The sequence below is a fragment of the Pseudophryne corroboree genome, chromosome 7, assembly GCF_028390025.1.
Source record: "Pseudophryne corroboree isolate aPseCor3 chromosome 7, aPseCor3.hap2, whole genome shotgun sequence".
NCBI lineage: Eukaryota > Metazoa > Chordata > Amphibia > Anura > Myobatrachidae > Pseudophryne > Pseudophryne corroboree.
The window spans coordinates 128,278,277-128,299,523 of NC_086450.1; the positions used below are offsets into that span (position 1 = coordinate 128,278,277).

At 45.2% G+C, this 21,247-nt stretch overlaps 1 protein-coding gene across 1 annotated transcript in view; it reads right to left on the reverse strand.

The window, feature by feature from the left end:
• The window catches only part of GCA (grancalcin), a 39,906-nt gene extending 19,190 nt beyond the window's left edge, over positions 1–20,716 (reverse strand). Inside the window, exons 1-3 of the mRNA XM_063933626.1 lie at positions 20,585–20,716; positions 7,558–7,627; positions 4,734–4,777 (exon numbers count right to left, since the gene is read on the reverse strand). Coding sequence (XP_063789696.1) covers positions 4,734–4,777; positions 7,558–7,627; positions 20,585–20,710 — 240 coding nt within the window. The 5' untranslated portion in view covers positions 20,711–20,716. The remainder of the gene's footprint in view (positions 1–4,733; positions 4,778–7,557; positions 7,628–20,584) is intronic.
• Positions 20,717–21,247: the final 531 nt, after the last annotated feature.

Consider the following 21,247-nt stretch of genomic DNA (forward strand, 5'->3'; position numbering starts at 1 on the left):
CCATATAGCACAATGATAGCTAGTAAAGGCATACATGGAGTAAGAAGCCAGCTATAACAGTGCAGGAGATTACCATATAGCACAATGATACCTAGTAAGGCATACATGGAGTAAGAAGCCAGCTATAACGTAGTGCAGGAGATTACCATATAGCACAATGATAGCTAGTAAAGGCATACGTGGAGTAAGAAGCCAGCTATAACGCAGTGCAGGATATTACCATATAGCACAATGATAGCTAGTAAGGCATACATGGAGTAAGAAGCCAGCTATAACGTAGTGCAGGAGATTACCATATAGCACAATGATAGCTAGTATGGCATACATGGAGTAAGAAGCCAGCTATAACAGTGCAGGAGATTACCATATAGCACAATGATAGCTAGTAAGGCATACATGGAGTAAGAAGCCAGCTATAACATAGTGCAGGAGATTACCATATAGCACAATGATAGCTAGTAAAGGCATACATGGAGTAAGAAGCCAGCTATAACTTAGTGCAGGAGATTACCATACAGCACAATGATAGCTAGTAAAGGCATACATGGAGTAAGAAGCCAGCTATAACATAGTGCAGGAGATTACCATATAGCACCATATAGCACAATGATAGCTAGTAAGGCATACATGGAGTAAGAAGCCAGCTATAACTTAGTGCAGGAGATTACCATACAGCACAATGATAGCTAGTAAAGGCATACATGGAGTAAGAAGCCAGCTATAACGCAGTGCAGGAGATTACCATATAGCACCATATAGCACAATGATAGCTAGTAAGGCATACATGGAGTAAGAAGCCAGCTATAACTTAGTGCAGGAGATTACCATACAGCACAATGATAGCTAGTAAAGGCATACATGGAGTAAGAAGCCAGCTATAACATAGTGCAGGAGATTACCATATAACACGATGATACCTAGTAAGGCATACATGGAGTAAGCAGCCAGCTATAACGCAGTGCAGGAGATTACCATATAGCACAATGATAGCTAGTAAGGCATACATGGAGTAAGAAGCCAGCTATAACGTAGTGTAGGAGATTACCATATAGCACAATGATAGCTAGTAAAGGCATACATGGAGTAAGAAGCCAGCTATAACGCAGTGCAGGAGATTACCATATAGCACCATATAGCACAATGATAGCTAGTAAGGCATACATGGAGTAAGAAGCCAGCTATAACGTAGTGCAGGAGATTACCATATAGCACCATATAGCACAATGATAGCTAGTAAAGGCATACATGGAGTAAGAAGCCAGCTATAACGTAGTACAGGAGATTACCATATAGCACAATGATAGCTAGTATGGCATACATGGAGTAAGAAGCCAGCTATAACACAGTGCAGGAGATTACCATATAGCACAATGATAGCTAGTAAGGCATACATGGAGTAAGAAGCCAGCTATAACGTAGTGCAGGAGATTACCATATAGCACAATGATAGCTAGTATGGCATACATGGAGTAAGAAGCCAGCTATAACATAGTGCAGGAGATTACCATATAGCACAATGATAGCTAGTAAAGCATACATGGAGTAAGAAGCCAGCTATAACGTAGTGCAGGAGATTACACTATAGCACAATGATACCTAGTAAGGCATACATGGAGTAAGAAGCCAGCTATAACGCAGTGCAGGAGATTACCATATAGCACCATATAGCACAATGATAGCTAGTAAGGCATACATGGAGTAAGAAGCCAGCTATAACGCAGTGCAGGAGATTACCATATAGCACAATGATAGCTAGTAAAGGCATACATGGAGTAAGAAGCCAGCTATAACGCAGTGCAGGAGATTACCATATAGCACAATGATAGCTAGTAAGGCATACATGGAGTAAGAAGCCAGCTATAACGTAGTGCAGAAGATTACCATATAGCACAATGATAGCTAGTAAAGGCATACATGGAGTAAGAAGCCAGCTATAACGTAGTACAGGAGATTACCATATAGCACAATGATAGCTAGTAAGGCATACATGGAGTAAGAAGCCAGCTATAACGTAGTGCAGGAGATTACCATATAGCACCATATAGCACAATGATAGCTAGTAAGGCATACATGGAGTAAGAAGCCAGCTATAACGCAGTGCAGGAGATCACCATATAGCACAATGATAGCTAGTAAGGCATACATGGAGTAAGAAGCCAGCTATAACGCAGTGCAGGAGATTACCATATAGCACCATATAGCACAATGATAGCTAGTAAGGCATACATGGAGTAAGAAGCCAGCTATAACGCAGTGCAGGAGATTACCATATAGCACCATATAGCACAATGATAGCTAGTAAGGCATACATGGAGTAAGAAGCCAGCTATAACGTAGTGCAGGAGATTACCATATAGCACAATGATAGCTAGTAAGGCATACATGGAGTAAGAAGCCAGCTATAACGCAGTGCAGGAGATTACCATATAGCACAATGATAGCTAGTAAAGGCATACATGGAGTAAGAAGCCAGCTATAACGCAGTGCAGGAGATTACCATATAGCACCATATAGCACAATGATAGCTAGTAAGGCATACATGGAGTAAGAAGCCAGCTATAACGTAGTACAGGAGATTACCATATAGCACAATGATAGCTAGTAAGGCATACATGGAGTAAGAAGCCAGCTATAACGCAGTGCAGGAGATTACCATATAGCACAATGATAGCTAGTAAGGCATACATGGAGTAAGCAGCCAGCTATAACGCAGTGCAGGAGATTACCATATAGCACAATGATAGCTAGTAAAGGCATATATGGAGTAAGAAGCCAGCTATAACGCAGTGCAAGAGATTACCATATAGCACAATGATAGCTAGTAAGGCATACATGGAGTAAGAAGCCAGCTATAACGTAGTGCAGGAGATTACCATATAGCACAATGATAGCTAGTAAAGGCATACATGGAGTAAGAAGCCAGCTATAACGTAGTACAGGAGATTACCATATAGCACAATGATAGCTAGTAAAGCATACATGGAGTAAGAAGCCAGCTATAACGTAGTGCAGGAGATTACCATATAGCACAATGATAGCTAGTAAAGCATACATGGAGTAAGAAGCCAGCTATAACGCAGTGCAGGAGATTACCATATAGCACAATGATAGCTAGTAAAGCATACATGGAGTAAGAAGCCAGCTATAACGCAGTGCAGGAGATTACCATATAGCACCATATAGCACAATGATAGCTAGTAAGGCATACATGGAGTAAGAAGCCAGCTATAACGTAGTGCAGGAGATTACCATATAGCACAATGATAGCTAGTAAATGCATAAATGGAGTAAGAAGCCGGTATAACGCAGTGCAGGAGATTACCATATAGCACCATATAGCACAATGATAGCTAGTAAGGCATACATGGAGTAAGAAGCCAGCTATAACGCAGTGCAGGAGATTACCATATAGCACAATGATAGCTAGTAAATGCATACATGGAGTAAGAAGCCAGCTATAACACAGTGCAGGAGATTACCATATAGCACAATGATACCTAGTAAGGCATACATGGAGTAAGAAGCCAGCTATAACATAGTGCAGGAGATTACCATATAGCACAATGATAGCTAGTAAGGCATACATGGAGTAAGAAGCCAGCTATAACGCAGTGCAGGAGATTACCATATAGCACAATGATAGCTAAACTAGTAAGGCATACGTGGAGTAAGAAGCCAGCTATAATGCAGTGCAGGAGATTACCATATAGCACGATGATAGCTAGTAAAGGCATACATGGAGTAAGAAGCCAGCTATAACGCAGTGCAGGAGATTACCATATAGCACAATGATAGCTAGCAAGGCATACATTGAGTAAGCAGCCAGCTATAACGTAGTGCAGGAGATTACCATATAGCACAATGATAGCTAGTATGGCATACATGGAGTAAGAAGCCAGCTATAACATAGTGCAGGAGATTACCATATAGCACAATGATAGCTAGTAAGGCATACATGGAGTAAGAAGCCAGCTATAACGTAGTGCAGGAGATTACCATATAGCACAATGATAGCTAGTAAGGCATACATGGAGTAAGAAGCCAGCTATAACGTAGTGCAGGAGATTACCATATAGCACAATGATAGCTAGTAAGGCATACATGGAGTAAGAAGCCAGCTATAACACAGTGCAGGAGATTACCATATAGCACAATGATACCTAGTAAGGCATACATGGAGTAAGAAGCCAGCTATAACGTAGTGCAGGAGATTACCATATAGCACAATGATAGCTAGTAAGGCATACATGGAGTAAGAAGCCAGCTATAACGCAGTGCAGGAGATTACCATATAGCACAATGATAGCTAAACTAGTAAGGCATACGTGGAGTAAGAAGCCAGCTATAATGCAGTGCAGGAGATTACCATATAGCACGATGATAGCTAGTAAAGGCATACATGGAGTAAGAAGCCAGCTATAACGCAGTGCAGGAGATTACCATATAGCACAATGATAGCTAGCAAGGCATACATTGAGTAAGCAGCCAGCTATAACGCAGTGCAGGAGATTACCATATAACACGATGATAGCTAGTAAAGGCATACATGGAGTAAGAAGCCAGCTATAACGTAGTGCAGGAGATTACACTATACCACAATTATAGCGAGTTTTTCGCCATTGCACCTAGAGACTCCATAGTGTATAGACCAGGGGAGGGCTGGGTAAGAGGCAACTGGTCATCTTACAAATGTGGTAAGCAAACTGTTAGAGCAGCTGTTTTATAAAGGATACGTCCAACATGGCAACCATAATGCGGCAGGTTTCCAGGCTGAAAGCTAAAATAGAAAAGAACAAATGAATAGTCAATACACATTCAAATTAACCAGTGTAGTTCAGAGTAATTTAAGGTAACAGTACTTCTACATTATACTTCACATTCACTGGCAGATTACACAACCCAGTACAATTTACAAATTTAGACACCTTTAAAAAGCCATTTCATTCAACAAGAGACTAATTTTAGCAAATAGCTCATCTGCATGGTTCCACAGTGCATACCATACCTCACAACTTTAGAAAGTTGGGAGGAGGGACACAGACGCACGCTGAAGGTGCTCGCCCGAAAATAGGAGGCACTGCCTCACAGAAGTACCGCCATCATGGGTCACGCCTGTTTTCGCAGCGGTGGGCGGGCATGCCAAGCGCTCTGAGCTGCTGGCTTGCCCCTGTTCCACTCTCCCAGTGAACAAAACGCAGCATCTATTCGCCGCTGTTTTGCTTGGCAAAGCAGCGAGTGAGGGGATCTCCCAACTGCAGGACACTGCAACTAGCTGGTGTGAGAACGGGACAGTCCCGACAAAAATCGGGACAGTTGGGAGGTATGATAATGTAATGGGGCATACACACGGGGTGACTTGTGCGGTGTGCTAAGCGATCTAGGTTAGCACAGATCGCTCAGCACACAGCGATATGTGCTAATCAGTGTTTTTTGCACATGCTAGGCAATCGAACTATATCTTGTCTGCATGTGCTAAAGATCTGAGCGGGGGATGGCGACGCGCGGGACCACGCACCGCCACTGCTATGGGGTATACACACTGAGCGATCAGTGCTTAAATTCTACGTGATCTACACAGGATTGCTTAAAAAAATAAAAAAAAATAATAATAATAATTATAGGCAAAAAATAAAAATCGGCCTGTGTGTATGCCCTATAAGAATCTAAAGCAACATTTCACAATCCCTGTAGTTAGGAAAAGAAGATGTAGTTTTGAATAGATTACCAGGCCTGAGCCGGGGGGCTGGGGGAAGCAGTTTATTCAGTGCTATTTAAGAGGAGGGGGCACAATAATCTATTTATTCAGTTCTATTTAAAAAAAAAAAAAAAAAAAAAAAAAAAAAAAAAGAGACCCAACTAGCTGCTATGGGAAAAACCACCCCTATACCCCTGTTCCACATAAAGGTGCAACAACACAGGATTGTGGTCATTGGAAACCGACCTACCCGTGTAACTAGCAGGTTTTACAAGGAAAGATCCCAGGTAGTGGAAACTGGTAAACCAGGTTGTCCGACCCAGCGCCGGTACTGCACCAGTGTGCAGTATGAAGGCGCCGACCCAGGAATAGCCCAGGTCAACGCTGCACTGTGATAGGGTTGTCTCAGGTCTCGCCTGGTTTGGAACAGTCTTCCAAATCCTGCCCAGACCCGGGACTTGTGGAAAAAGGGGTATAGGTTACCTATAGAACATTTTTCAGAAGCGACCTCATCCCCTTTATCAATAAAGCTGTCAATTTCCAACAAATGGTTTAACAGAAATACCAGCCTTACTATTAAAAAGCACACATGCTGTGCAGGACATGAGCAATGCAGCTGACTGGACAAACAACAACATTCAGTCCAATCAGATGCATCAACATTCAACTTCTTCAAGATGCCTAGAGAAACTCTGGACACCAAAACTAGGCTTAGGGGCATATTCAATTAGCTGCAGTGCTTACTACTCAAATGTAAGCCCATTTCCTCCCATGGTAAGCTTACATCTAACGCAGTTAACCCACAGATTCCGGGTTAATTGTCTGCAGCTATGTGTTACCACACTCGCAAATAACCCAACTTAACACCATTCTGAGGTGCGAACAGAAATCTTGGTTAACAGAAATCCAGTGCAAGTGGAGCCTGCAACTGAACCGCCCCAAGTAATGCTACAAGCCCACAAGAAGCACCGTGGCTAATTAAATATGCCCCTTAGGTTAAAAGTTTTGCCAACATCTTAAGAAGGTAAAAAAATATCAAGAGAATTTAAAAACTCCAATTACACAACAAAAATATGACATACAATGGTGGACAGGATAGTCTAGATTTAAACACAACATTCCAAATGTCCACGGCCTATGACCAGAGATTCTGCTGTTGCCTTGCACTAGGTTATAATGTTTACGTCAAGTGCCCTGTAAACAAGACAGGGTTATCACACCCTTATCCTAGAGAAACTAAAATTAGAAAGTTAGTGTTTGAGTCTTGCATGACTAGTTAGCCATGTATGCGGGCCTTGCAAACTCTTACATCACGAACAGGATTAAACCTCAAGATCCTGCTTGTGCTAAGGTTGTTAGACATATTGCAGCTGCAGTCTTCACTTGAGATTCAGTACACATTATATTAGGGGGATATGTACTAAGCAGTGAAAAGAGCGGAGAAGTGAGCCAGTGGAGAAGTTGCCCATGGCAACCAATCAGCATTGAAGTAACATTCATAATTTGCATTCTTTAAAATTATACAGAGTAGCCGATTGGTTGCCATGGGCAACTTCTCAACGCTTATCACTGCTTAGTACATTCTCTCCATAGTTGTGCAGATTACAGCATTTCCCATACAATGCCATCACAATGTAACATACATTCTTAAGACCACTGAAGCAGCCAAACTATACCGACAGGTCACCTGTCCATTCACAGAACAAACGCAAGGTTAATGCTGTATATGAAAACAACAGTAATCATACATGGGATTCTGTAAACTATGTCCTGACCATATTAGGACCATAAAAAGAAAAACTGGTAGATAATCCTAAATCATGTATTGACAGTGGGGGCACAGTAGATTTTCTTTGACTTACGAGTATAGGACCCATGGATTCCAGCCTGTGTTAAACATCTCTGTAGTTCTTCAGCATCTACTTCACCATCCTACAGAACAACATTTATTTAACATAACACACAATGTAAGGGTAGATACCGAACAAGTACAGAATGAAGACTACTAAATTGTCACTTTGGCAAAAATAGGATTTTAATACCTACCGGTAAATCCTTTTCTCGTAGTCCATAAGGGATATTGGGGGAAACTAGTACGATGGTGTATAGACTGGGTCCAAAGGAACCAGTGCACTTTAAATTTCTTCAACTGGATGTGCTGGCTCCTCCCCTCTATGCCCCCTCCCACAGGCAGTTCTAGGTAAAAACATGCCCGAGGGAGAAAGGACATGAGAGAAGGAACACTATAAACAGAAAAAGGTGGTGAGATTTACACACCAGCACACCACTAACCAACAAACTATAGAACAAGAACCTGCAGAAAAGTCCACGCACAATATCCCTTATGGACTACGAGAAAAGGATTTACCAATAGGTATTAAAATCCTATTTTATCTAGCGTCCATAAGGGATATTGGGGGAAAACTAGTACGATGGGGACGTCCCAAAGCGGGAATATGCGGAGACCGCTGCAGCACCGCCTGCCCAAACTGGGTATCCTCTTTGGCCAGGGTATCAAATTTGTAGAACTTCACCAAAAAAAAAAAAAAAAAAAAAAAAAAAAAGTGTTCTTCCCTTACCAGGTAGCAGCTCGGCATAGTTGCAAGGCCGAGATGCCACGGGCAGACGCCCAGGAAGAGCCCACTGAACTTGTAGATTGGGCCTTTAGAGAATTAGGAACAGGTAAGGCTGCAGACACATAGGCCTGTTGGATAGTAAGCCTAATCCAACAAGCAATGGACTGCTTTGAAGCAGGGCAACCCTTTTTCTGTGTATCATAGAGCCTCTGGAGGAGCAGAAGCGTCAGAACTGGACGAAACCATAATAGATTGATTCAGATGAAACGCGGAGACAACCTTCGGCAGGAACTGTTGTCTAGTCCGGAGCTTCACTTTGTCCTCATAAAAGACCAAGGCCCTCATTCAGAGTTGTTCGCTCGCTAGCTGCTTTTAGCAGTATTGCACACGCTAAGCCGCCGCCCTCTGGGAGTGTATCTTAGCTTAGCAGAATTGCGAACGAAAGATTAGCAGAATTGCGAATAGAAATTTCTTAGCAGTTTCTGAATAGCTCCAGACTTACTCAGCCATTGCGATCAGTTCAGTCAGTTTCGTTCCTGGTTTGACGTCACAAACACACCCAGCGTTCGCCCAGACACTCCCCCGTTTCTTCAGACACTCCCGCGTTTTTCCAAGAAACGCCAGCTTTTTTTGCACACGCCCATAAAACGGACAGTTTCCGCCCAGAAACACCCACTTCCTGTCACACTCCGATCACCAGAACGATGAAAAAATAAGAATTTACTAACCGATAATTCTATTTCTCATAGTCCGTAGTGGATGCTGGGGACTCCGAAAGGACCATGGGGGATAGCGGCTCCGCAGGAGACTGGGCACAAAAGTAAAAAGCTTTAGGACTACCTGGTGTGCACTGGCTCCTCCCCCTATGACCCTCCTCCAAGCCTCAGTTAGGATACTGTGCCCGGACGAGCGTACACAATAAGGAAGGATTTTGAATCCCGGGTAAGACTCATTACCAGCCACACCAATCACACCGTACAACTTGTGATCTGAACCCAGTTAACAGCATGATAACAGAAGGAGCCTCTGAAAAGATGGCTCACAACAACAATAACCCGATTTTTGTAACAATAACTATGTACAAGTAATGCAGACAATCCGCACTTGGGATGGGCGCCCAGCATCCACTACGGACTATGAGAAATAGAATTATCGGTAAGTAAATTCTTATTTTCTCTAACGTCCTAGTGGATGCTGGGGACTCCAAAAGGACCATGGGGATTATACCAAAGCTCCCAAACGGGCGGGAGAGTGCGGATGACTCTGCAGCACCGAATGAGAGAACTCCAGGTCCTCCTCAGCCAGGGTATCAAATTTGTAGAATTTAGCAAACGTGTTTGCCCCTGACCAAGTAGCTGCTCGGCAAAGTTGTAAAGCCGAGACCCCTCGGGCAGCCGCCCAAGATGAGCCCACTTTCCGTGTGGGATGGGCTTTTACAGATTTTGGCTGTGGCAGGCCTGCCACAGAATGTGCAAGCTGAATTGTACTACAAATCCAACGAGCAATCGTCTGCTTAGAAGCAGGAGCACCCAGCTTGTTGGGTGCATACAGGATAAACAGCGAGTCAGATTTTCTGACTCCAGCCGTCCTGGAAACATATTTTCAGGGCCCTGACTACGTCCAGCAACTTGGAATCCTCCAAGTCCCTAGTAGCCACAGGCACCACAATAGGCTGGTTTAAGTGAAATGCTGAAACCACCTTAGGGAGAAATTGAGGACGAGTCCTCAATTCTGCCCTGTCCGTATGAAAAATTAGGTAAGGGCTTTTATAGGATAAAGCCGCCAATTCTGAAACACGCCTGGCTGAAGCCAGGGCTAACAGCATTACCACTTTCCATGTGAGATATTTTAAGTCCACAGTGGTGAGTGGTTCAAACCAATGTGATTTTAGAAATCCCAAAACTACATTGAGATCCCAAGGTGCCACTGGAGGCACAAAAGGAGGCTGTATATGCAGTACTCCCTTGACAAACGTCTGAACTTCAGGAACAGAAGCTAGTTCTTTTTGGAAGAATATTGACAGGGCCGAAATTTGAACCTTAATGGACCCTAATTTTAGGCCCATAGACAGTCCTGTTTGCAGGAAATGCAGGAATCGACCCAATTGAAATTCCTCTGTAGGGGCCTTCCTGGCCTCGCACCACGCAACATATTTACGCCAAATACGGTGATAATGTTGTACGGTCACATCCTTCCTGGCTTTGATCAGGGTAGGGATGACTTCATCCGGAATGCCTTTTTCCTTCAGGATCCGGCGTTCAACCGCCATGCCGTCAAACGCAGCAAGTCTTGGAACAGACATGGTCCCTGCTGGAGCAGGTCCTTTCTTAGAGGTAGAGGCCACGGGTCCTCCGTGAGCATCTCTTGAATTTCCGGGTACCAAGTCCTTCTTGGCCAATCCGGAGCCACGAGTATAGTCTTTACTCCTCTCCTCCTTATGATTCTCAGTACTTTTGGTATGAGAGGAAGAGGAGGGAACACATACACTGACTGGTACACCCACGGTGTTACCAGAGCGTCCACAGCTATTGCCTGAGGGTCCCTTGACCTGGCGCAATATCTGTCCAGTTTTTTGTTGAGGCGGGACGCCATCATGTCCACCTTTGGTTTTTCCCAACGGTTCACAATCATGTGGAAGACTTCTGGGTGAAGTCCCCACTCCCCCGGGTGAAGATCGTGTCTGCTGAGGAAGTCTGCTTCCCAGTTGTCCACTCCCGGAATGAACACTGCTGACAGTGCTATCACATGATTTTCCGCCCAGCGAAGAATCCTTGCCACTTCCGTCATTGCCCTCCTGCTTCTTGTGCCGCCCTGTCTGTTTACGTGGGCGACTGCCGTGATGTTGTCCGACTGGATCAACACCGGCTGACCCTGAAGCAGAGGTCTTGCCTGACTTAGGGCATTGTAAATGGCCCTTAGTTCCAGGATATTTATGTGAAGTGACGTTTCCATGCTTGACCACAAGCCCTGGAAATTTCTTCCCTGTGTGACTGCTCCCCAGCCTCTCAGGCTGGCATCCGTGGTCACCAGGACCCAATCCTGAATGCCGAATCTGCGGCCCTCTAGGAGATGAGCACTCTGTAACCACCACAGGAGAGACACCCTTGTCCTTGGAGACAGGGTTATCCGCTGATGCATTTGAAGATGCGATCCGGACCATTTGTCCAGCAGATCCCACTGAAAAGTTCTTGCGTGGAATCTGCCGAATGGAATCGCTTCGTAAGAAGCCACCATCTTTCCCAGGACCCTTGTGCATTGATGTACTGACACTTGGCCTGGTCTTAGGAGGTTCCTGACTAGGTCAGATAACTCCCTGGCTTTCTCTTCCGGGAGAAACACCTTTTTCTGTACTGTGTCCAGAATCATTCCTAGGAACAGCAGACGTGTCGTCGGAATCAGCTGCGATTTTGGAATATTTAGAATCCATCCGTGCTGTCGTAGTACTACTTGAGATAGTGCTACTCCGACCTCTAACTGTTCTCTGGACCTTGCCCTTATCAGGAGATCGTCCAAGTAAGGGATAATTAAGACGCCTTTTCTTCGAAGAAGAATCATCATTTCGGCCATTACCTTGGTAAAGACCCGGGGTGCCGTGGACAATCCAAACGGCAGCGTCTGAAACTGATAGTGACAGTTCTGTACCACAAACCTGAGGTACCCTTGGTGAGAAGGGCAAATTGGGACATGGAGGTAAGCATCCTTGATGTCCAGAGACACCATATAGTCCCCTTCTTCCAGGTTCGCTATCACTGCTCTGAGTGACTCCATCTTGAACTTGAACCTTTTTATGTAAGTGTTCAAAGATTTCAGATTTAAAATGGGTCTCACCGAGCCGTCCGGCTTCGGTACCACAAACAGCGTGGAATAATACCCCTTTCCCTGTTGTAGGAGGGGTACCTTGATTATCACTTGCTGGGAATACAGCTTGTGAATGGCTTCCAATACCGCCTCCCTGTCGGGGGGAGACGTTGGTAAAGCAGACTTCAGGAACCGGCGAGGGGGAGACGTCTCGAATTCCAATTTGTACCCCTGTGATACTACCTGCAGGATCCAGGGGTCCACTTGCGAGTGAGCCCACTGCGCGCTGAAATTCTTGAGACGGGCCCCCACCGTGCCTGAGTCCGCTTGTAAGGCCCCAGCGTCATGCTGAGGACTTGGCAGAAGCGGGGGAGGGCTTCTGTTCGTGGGAAGAGGCTGTCTGCTGCAGTCTTTTTCCCCTTCCTCTGCCCCGGGGCAGATATGAGTGGCCTTTTGCCCGCTTGCCCTTATGGGGACGAAAGGACTGAGCCTGAAAAGACGGTATCTTTTTCTGCTGTGAGGTGACTTGGGGTAAAAAGGTGGATTTCCCAGCCGTTGCCGTGGCCACCAGGTCCGATAGACCGACTCCAAATAACTCCTCCCCTTTATACGGCAATACTTCCATATGCCGTTTGGAATCCGCATCACCTGACCACTGTCGCGTCCATAACCCTCTTCTGGCAGAAATGGACATCGCACTTACTCTTGATGCCAGAGTGCAAATATCCCTCTGTGCATCACGCATATATAGAAATGCATCCTTTAAATGCTCTATAGTCAATAATATATTGTCCCTGTCCAGGGTATCAATATTTTCAGTCAGGGAATCCGACCAAGCCACCCCAGCACTGCACATCCAGGCTGAGGCGATTGCTGGTCGCAGTATAATACCAGTATGTGTGTATATACTTTTTAGGATATTTTCCAGCTTCCTATCAGCTGGTTCCTTGAGGACGGCCGTATCAGGAGACGGTAACGCCACTTGTTTTGATAAGCGTGAGCGCCTTATCCACTCTAGGGGGTGTTTCCCAACGCGCCCTAACCTCTGGCGGGAAAGGGTATAATGCCAATAATTTTTTAGAAATTAGCAGTTTTTTTTATCGGGGGAAACCCACGCTTCATCACACACCTCATTTAATTCATCTGATTCAGGAAAAACTACGGGTAGTTTTTTCACACCCCACATAATACCCTTTTTTGTGGTACTTGTAGTATCAGAAATGTTCAAAACCTCCTTCATTGCCGTGATCATGTAACGTGTGGCCCTACTGGAAAATACGTTTGTTTCCTCACCGTCGACACTGGAGTCAGTGTCCGTGTCAGTGTCTGTATCGACCTGAGGTAACGGGCGTTTTATAGCCCCTGACGGTGTTTGAGACGCCTGTACAGGTATTAACGGATTTGCCGGCTGTCTCATGTCGTCAACAGTCTTTTGTAAAGTGCCGACACTATCACGTAATTCTTTCCATAAGACCATCCAGTCAGGTGTCGACTCCCTAGGGGGTGACATCACTAACACAGGCAATTGCTCCGCCTCCACACGTCGACACAGCGTACCGACACACAGCACACACACAGGGAATGCTCTGATAGAGGACAGGACCCCACTAGCCCTTTGGGGAGACAGAGGGAGAGTTTGCCAGCACACACCAGAGCGCTATATATATATATATATATATATATATATATATATATATATATATATATATATATATATATATATATATATATATATATATATATATATATATATATATATATATATATACACACACACACACACAGGGATAACCTTATATAAGTGTTTTTCCCTAATATAGCTGCTGTATATATTTATATGCCAATTTAGTGCCCCCCCTCTCTTGTGTTACCCTGTTTCTGTAGTGCAGGACTGCAGGGGAGAGTCAGGGAGCCTTCCTCCAACGGAGCTGAGAGGAAAAAATGGCGCCAGTGTGCTGAGGAGACAGGCTCCGCCCCCTTCTCCCGCTTTTTTAGGAAAAATTGGCAGGGTTAAATGCATCCATATAGCCCAGGAGCTATATGTGATGTATTTTTTGCCAAAAAAAGGTGTTTTATTGCGTCTCAGGGCGCCCCCCCCAGCGCCCTGCACCCTTAGTGACCGGAGTGTGAAGTGTGCTGAGAGCAATGGCGCACAGCTGCGGTGCTGTGCGCTACCTTATTGAAGACAGGACGTCTTCTGCCGCCGATTTTTCGGACCTCTTCACTCTTCTGGCTCTGTAAGGGGGCCGGCGGCGCGGCTCCGGGACCCATCCATGGCTGGGCCTGTGATCGTCCCTCTGGAGCTAATGTCCAGTAGCCTAAGAAGCCCAATCCACTCTGCACGCAGGTGAGTTCGCTTCTTCTCCCCTTAGTCCCTCGGTGCAGTGAGCCTGTTGCCAGCAGGTCTCACTGAAAATAAAAAACCTACTTTAAACTTTTACACTAAGCAGCTCAGGAGAGCCCCTTAGCCTGCACCCGTCTCGTTCGGGCACAAAAATCTAACTGAGGCTTGGAGGAGGGTCATAGGGGGAGGAGCCAGTGCACACCAGGTAGTCCTAAAGCTTTTTACTTTTGTGCCCAGTCTCCTGCGGAGCCGCTATCCCCCATGGTCCTTTCGGAGTCCCCAGCATCCACTAGGACGTTAGAGAAATCCTTGTTATGCAGTGAGTAAAATACCTAACTTGTGTAAAATAACTAACCGCATGCGCTCAGCGATCCTTGCGCATGCGCAGTAAGCGACTAATCGCAATATAACGAAAAACGGCAACGAGCGAACAACTCGGAATGACCACCCAAGTACGGACTTTTACACGATAAAGCCCCCAATTCTGAAACACGTTGAGCAGAAGCCAGGGCCAGTAACATCACAGTTTTCCACGTGAGGTACTTGTCTTCTACAGTCAGAGGTTCAAACCAGGAGTACTGCAGAACTGCCAACACTACATCCAAATCCCAGGGTGCCGTAGGCGGCACAAAAAGTAATTGTATGTGGCGTACCCCTTGAAAGAAGGTCTGAACTTCTGGCAACATCGCCAATTTCTTCTGGAAGAAAATGGAGGGCTAAAATCTGGACCTTAATGGAACCCAGACGCAAGCCCTTATCCACACGAGCCTGCAGGAAACGTAGAAAACGTCCCAAGTGAAATACTGCAAGCTGATACGTGCAGTCCTCGCCTAAAGAGACACATCTACTCCAGATAGGATGGTAGTGTTTTGACGTCACAGGTTTTCTGGCCTGAACCATGGTAGCAATAACCTTTTTGGAAAGGCCCTTGTGAGCTAGGATGTTTCCGCTCAACCTCCATGCCGTCAAATTAAGCCATAAGTCCGGGTAGACGAACGGTCCTTGTTGAAGATCTCCTTAGTGGTAGAGGCCAAGGGTTTTTAACAAACATGTCCAGAAGATCTGCATACCAAGCCCTCCGAGGCCAATCCGGTGCTATCAGAATTGCCTGGACACCCTGATGCCCGATTTGCTTTAACACCCTTGGGAGCAATGGTATTAGATGAAACAGGTTGATCAGCCGGTTCGGCCAAGGCGACGCCAGGGCATTCACTGCCCTCTCCTGAGGGTCCCTGGTCAGTGAGCAGTACCAGGGAAGTTTCTTGTTGAGCCGAGAAGCCATCATGTCTATTTGGAGGGCAAACCCTCTAGTCGATGATCTGTTGGAACACCAGATGGTGGAGCCCCCACTCCCCCGTGTGAAGAGCGTGACAACTCAGGAAATCCACCTCCCAGTTGTCCACAACCGAAATGAAGATTGCTGACATTGCTCTTGCATTTCTTTCCGCCCAGAGGAGTATTTTGACACTTCTAGCATGCAGGCTCTGCTTTTGGTCCCTCCTTGACAAGTGCTATATGTCACTGCCGTGGCGTTGTCCGACTGTACCTGGATCACGTGATCCCCGAGCAGAGGAGAGGCCTGAAGCAGAGCATTGGGGGGTAATTCTGAGTTGATCGCAGCAGGAACTTCGTTAGCAGTTGGGCAAAACCATGTGCACTGAAGGGGAGGCAGATATAACATGTGCAGAGAGTTAGATTTGGGTGTGGTGTGTTCAATCTGCAATCTAAATTGCAGTGTAAAAATAAAGCAGCCAGTATTTACCCTGCACCGAAACAAAATAACCCACCCAAATCTAACTCTCTGCACATGTTATATCTGCCTCCCCTGCAGTGCACATGGTTTTGCCCAACTGCTAACAAAGTTCCTGCTGCGATCAACTCAGAATTACCCCCAAAGTTCCAGAATGTTGATCGGAAGGAGGGACTCGTGGGCTGACCACCTTGGGTGACAGCTCCCCATCCCCGTAGACTTGCATCAGTCGTGAGGAGGGTCCAATCCCGAATCCCCGGCCCTCCAGGAGATTGGAGGACTGTAGCCACCACAGGAGGGAAATTCTGGCCTGAGGTGACCGCCGAATTAACCAGTGCATCTGGAGATGCGATCCGGACCACTTGCTCAGGAGATCCAATTGAAATGTTCTGGTATGGAACCTCCCATACTGGATCGCCTTGTAAGAGGTAACCATTTTTCCCAGCAATCTTATGCAAAGATGGATGGATACTCGAGCAGGCCGGAGAACCATGCGGACCATCTCCTGAAGTGTTTTCGCCTTGTCCTCTGGTAGAAACACCTTCTGGGCCACAGTATCCGGCAACATCCCCAGGAACAGGAGCCTACGAGTTGGCTCCAGGTGGGACTTCTGCAAGTTGAGGATACACCCACGGTCCGAAAGAAGATGGTGCGGTCGATATGGAGCAACAAAAGCTCCCTGGATTGTGCCTTTATTAGAAGATCGTCCAGATAAGGGACCACATTGACCGGGAGTTGGAACATCATCTCCACCATCACCTTTGTGAATACCCTCGGGGCTGTGGACAGGCCGAAGGGTAGTGCCTGGAATTGGAAGGGATTGTCCAGTAGGGCAAACCGCAGGCATGCCTGATGAGGCATCCAGCAACCCGCAATGACCGGTCTTTGTGCTATACCGGCTGCTGAGTATTTAGATTTTAGGGTAGTCTCAATCTTCCTATCCCCTGGATCCTTCATGGTAAAGGAGCCCGGGGCGGGCTGCACCGGACTTTAGACAGAAGAGATACTGAGACATCCACCCCAGTGGATTCCTCCCAAAATTTTCTACCTTCATGAGCAAATGGGAAAGTGTGCAAAAACTTTTTGGACACTTTGAATTTGTCTGGATTTTTCCAGGCCTGTTTGAATAAGTCATCTAACTCTGTAGAATCAAGGAAAGTGACATTAGGCTTGTTTTGTACAAAGAAACACGACTGCTGTGACGCAGCATCCTCTAGAGGGAGCTTTAACACATCCCTTATAGCCAAAATGAGGGGTTCAATACCCTAAACAGCATCAGGATCCCCACTAATGGGGTCCAGGACATCCCCATCATCCTGTATATCATCTGTGTCAGATAGAATAGCAGGTAAACCACGCTTCTGAGGACCTGCATGGGGGGGGTTTGGTGCTATGCATCTGCCCTAGCAGCTAAATCTGCAACAGTTTGTTGCAGTAGCTGAGTTTTCTGCATATTAGCATTGAGCGGAGATAACATATCAGACATCACAGTCTTAAGAGACCCTAACCAGTGGTGCCCTGGACCATCTCCCCCAGCCCCTTCACTGATTTGTGAAGATTGACTGCATTGTTCACAGGAAACAGTTATTAGATAAGGAAGAGAATCTAGTGTGACTAACTGCACAGCTTGTGTTTACCCATATTCAAAGTAAGCACAATAGCACACATACAGTTATAATGAGAGAGAGAGAGAGAGAGACCAGCACACCATAAGCTGCACAGCCCCAGTGAGGCTGTGCGCTCCCTATAATACAGTAAACACTAACAATTATTGTCCTAGATAGGATCAGGATAGTGTACACAAGCAGCTCTCCCCCTTTGCTACACACTGTACCAGATTTCCAGCGTGTCTGAGGATCAAGAGGCGCCGTCTGTGCTGCAGTAAGCAGAGGAAGGCGCCAAAACGCCTCAGGCCCTGCTCTGAGGTAGCGCCGCACCTTTCTATGGCGCTGGAGTTACATACATAGATTATACTGGCAAAAAAAAAAAAGTCCCCATGTAAGCTCAAAAGATCACACAAGTGCTAGTCAAGCCGTTTTGTGCCAGTTCTACACGGGAGATCTTAGCGGGGAACCACCCCCCCGGGAGGGTCCCGAATGCCGTGCCTATGGTCAGCTGCACTTTGAACCGGGGGACCCCCCTAGCAGGGCCCCCGGTTGAACTCACTACCGATGTCACTTTCAGGCAACGTTAGGGGTGTGCTGAACAACCACTCCTCGGGATGGTGGTCCTGCAGCAGGGAAGCAGCTCTGTACCTCGTAAGGCTGGTGACCCCTTCCCCCCTAACTCCCACGGTGCAGGTATGCCGTTGCCCAGACAGCATACTGAAAATAAAAGATTAAAAAGAAATTGAAGAAAACTCTCTGGAGCTGCAGAGATGTGCATCCTCTCCTGAGGGCACTTTTTTCTAAACTGCCTGTGGGAGGGGGCATAGAGGGGAGAAGCCAGCACACCCAGTTGAAGAAATTTAAAGTGCACTGGCTCCTTTGGACCCAGGCTATACCCTATCATACTAGTTTCCCCCAAAATCCCTTATGGATGCTAGAGAAATATTAATACGCAAGATAGGGAAGGGCCAACAGAAGAGGGCTATTAGCAGTGGTGACCATTCATGAGGCACTAAAAGAAAAGTGCTTTGTTTGCAAGTGATAGCTCCTTGGATAACATACCACTCCTCCGTTCCAAGATGGGCAATTTCCTAGGACAACAATTGTAGCTTCTATTATCAAAAAGCAGATCTGTATGGTTGTACAATACAGCCAAAATAGATGAATAACTTTGCAATACAACTCTGTGATGTGCCACGGAGGGGGAGAATTGTTACAGGGTACTGCAGCTACCGTCTAAAGTGACTGGAAGTTATTCAATTATTTTACACGAACAGCTGCAAGGGAGCACTTAACTCGTGCGATCGCCCCTTTTTCTCGGTTTAATGCACAGGATTAGCTGCGTTAAGTGCTGGGAGCATTGCAGTTAGGGGTACACCCAGCAACCATGCTTTATGCAGATTTCTGCTCACACCTCAGGATACTGCTAGTAGAAATCCACAATAAATGCAGCCTCAGGGATGGTCGTGCAGAACAACTGAATTGCTCTCGACCACTTTAGACTGGAACTACAATACCCAGAAACAATTAAAACATTGTATCTTCGATAACCAGTTATAAGTGGTCATTTGTGCATCCCAACAGCACAGAGAACTGAACAGACTTCTAATATAAACAAATATTAATGCCTCACCTATCCCTCAACACAAGAGACCTTTGTGGTTGGGATACGGCTGTAGAATTCTCTAGCGGGTTCAATGGGAAAGTAGTTATGAAGTCCGTGCCTAACCCTCAGTACGTGACTTAATTACGACAATCTGACAGCACTAAAAGTAAATAAATGCATTTAAAAACACATAGATCTATATATACATAGATATATCTAGATATATCTAGATATATATATATATATATATATATATATATATCTCTCTCTCTCTCTCTCTCGTCCAGAATGATCCGGCACTCCATCCGTCCCCACGAAATCCAAATATTGCTCCTGTGCCCTCCTCCTTGAGTGGCAAGCAGCCCCTCACATATGTATTCCAGAAAGCGGCGGCACTCGGAGACTTAGAATAAAGTGCATAAGACATTTAATGTAAGTTTCTACGTTTCAGGGTACGCAGCCCCTGACGATATTCTAAGTCTCCGAGTGCCGCCGCTTTCTGGAATATATATATATATATATATATATATATATATATATATATATATATATATATATATATATATATATATATATATATATATATATATATATATATATATATATATATATATATATATATATATATATATATATATATATCCTTGCAGCAACAGTCGGCACTCACAAGCTCTCCACAACAACGTGCTCCGTGCCAGTTCCAAAAGTAACATGCAACTCCAAAGGATGAACGGCACTGGAGACAGGTATTTGCAATAAAAGTTGACTGAATACAACTTTTATTGCAAATACCTGTCTCCAGTGCCATTCATCCTTTAGAGATGTATGTATGTATGTATGTATGTATGTATGTATGTATGTATGTATGTATGTATGTATGTATGTATGTATGTATGTATGTATGTATATATATATATATATATATATGTGTATATATATATATATATATATATATATATATATATATATATATATATATATATATATATATATATATATATATATATATATATATATATATATATATAAACCTGGCGATCTGATGGCAGTTGCATGCACGGGAGGCAATCGGGATGCCGGTGGACAGCGCAATGAGCCACCATGCCCGCAAGGGGCTTGCCCCGCTACCGGCCAGGTTGCCGCTGTTGACATCTTGACAGCCAGCATCCCGGCCGCCGGTAAATAGTATGTATTCCGTATACACATACCTGCCCAGCTACCGCTGTGAAGTACCCCCACATTGGATCACTTGTAGCATACTGGGTTTGTCCAAAGTAGCCACCATGTACATTTTGTGCCATTGCCTGTCCCATCATTTGCATTTGGGGGTTCATGTTTCCAAACTGAAAAAAAAAAAAAAAGAAAAGAGAAAGTTGTTATTTCAAGCAGTACAACAGATTCTGCCTCTGAACATAAGCAGCTTTTATATAATAAAGGTAGCACAAACACGACAGTCTTTGCAACCAAAGGACTAAAGGGAAAAGGACAATCCTTGATACCACACTATATGTATGACATTTATTCTTAGGCTTACCGTACTATCCCTTTACACTGGAACACTCATGAATTTCACAGGAACTGTGGCTGGCTTCAAGCCTGAATTTCACCTGGTTTTAAATCAGCTAGAGAACCCGTGTAATTCATGAGTGTCCCGCTTTAAAGGGATAGTATGGTAAGCCTATTTGTTCCTGACCTCTCACCATCCACTTTTATAGCGCAGACTCATTGTGATAGCAGCTGTTATGGCAGATATAGCATCAATGAACAGCTTCCCTGCATTTCAGGATCAAGCCGGGTCTGTGCTTCCTACACCACATTCAGATCAGGCATGTTTACAAGCCTCCTGTAATGCTTGCCATGGCTTTCAGCTC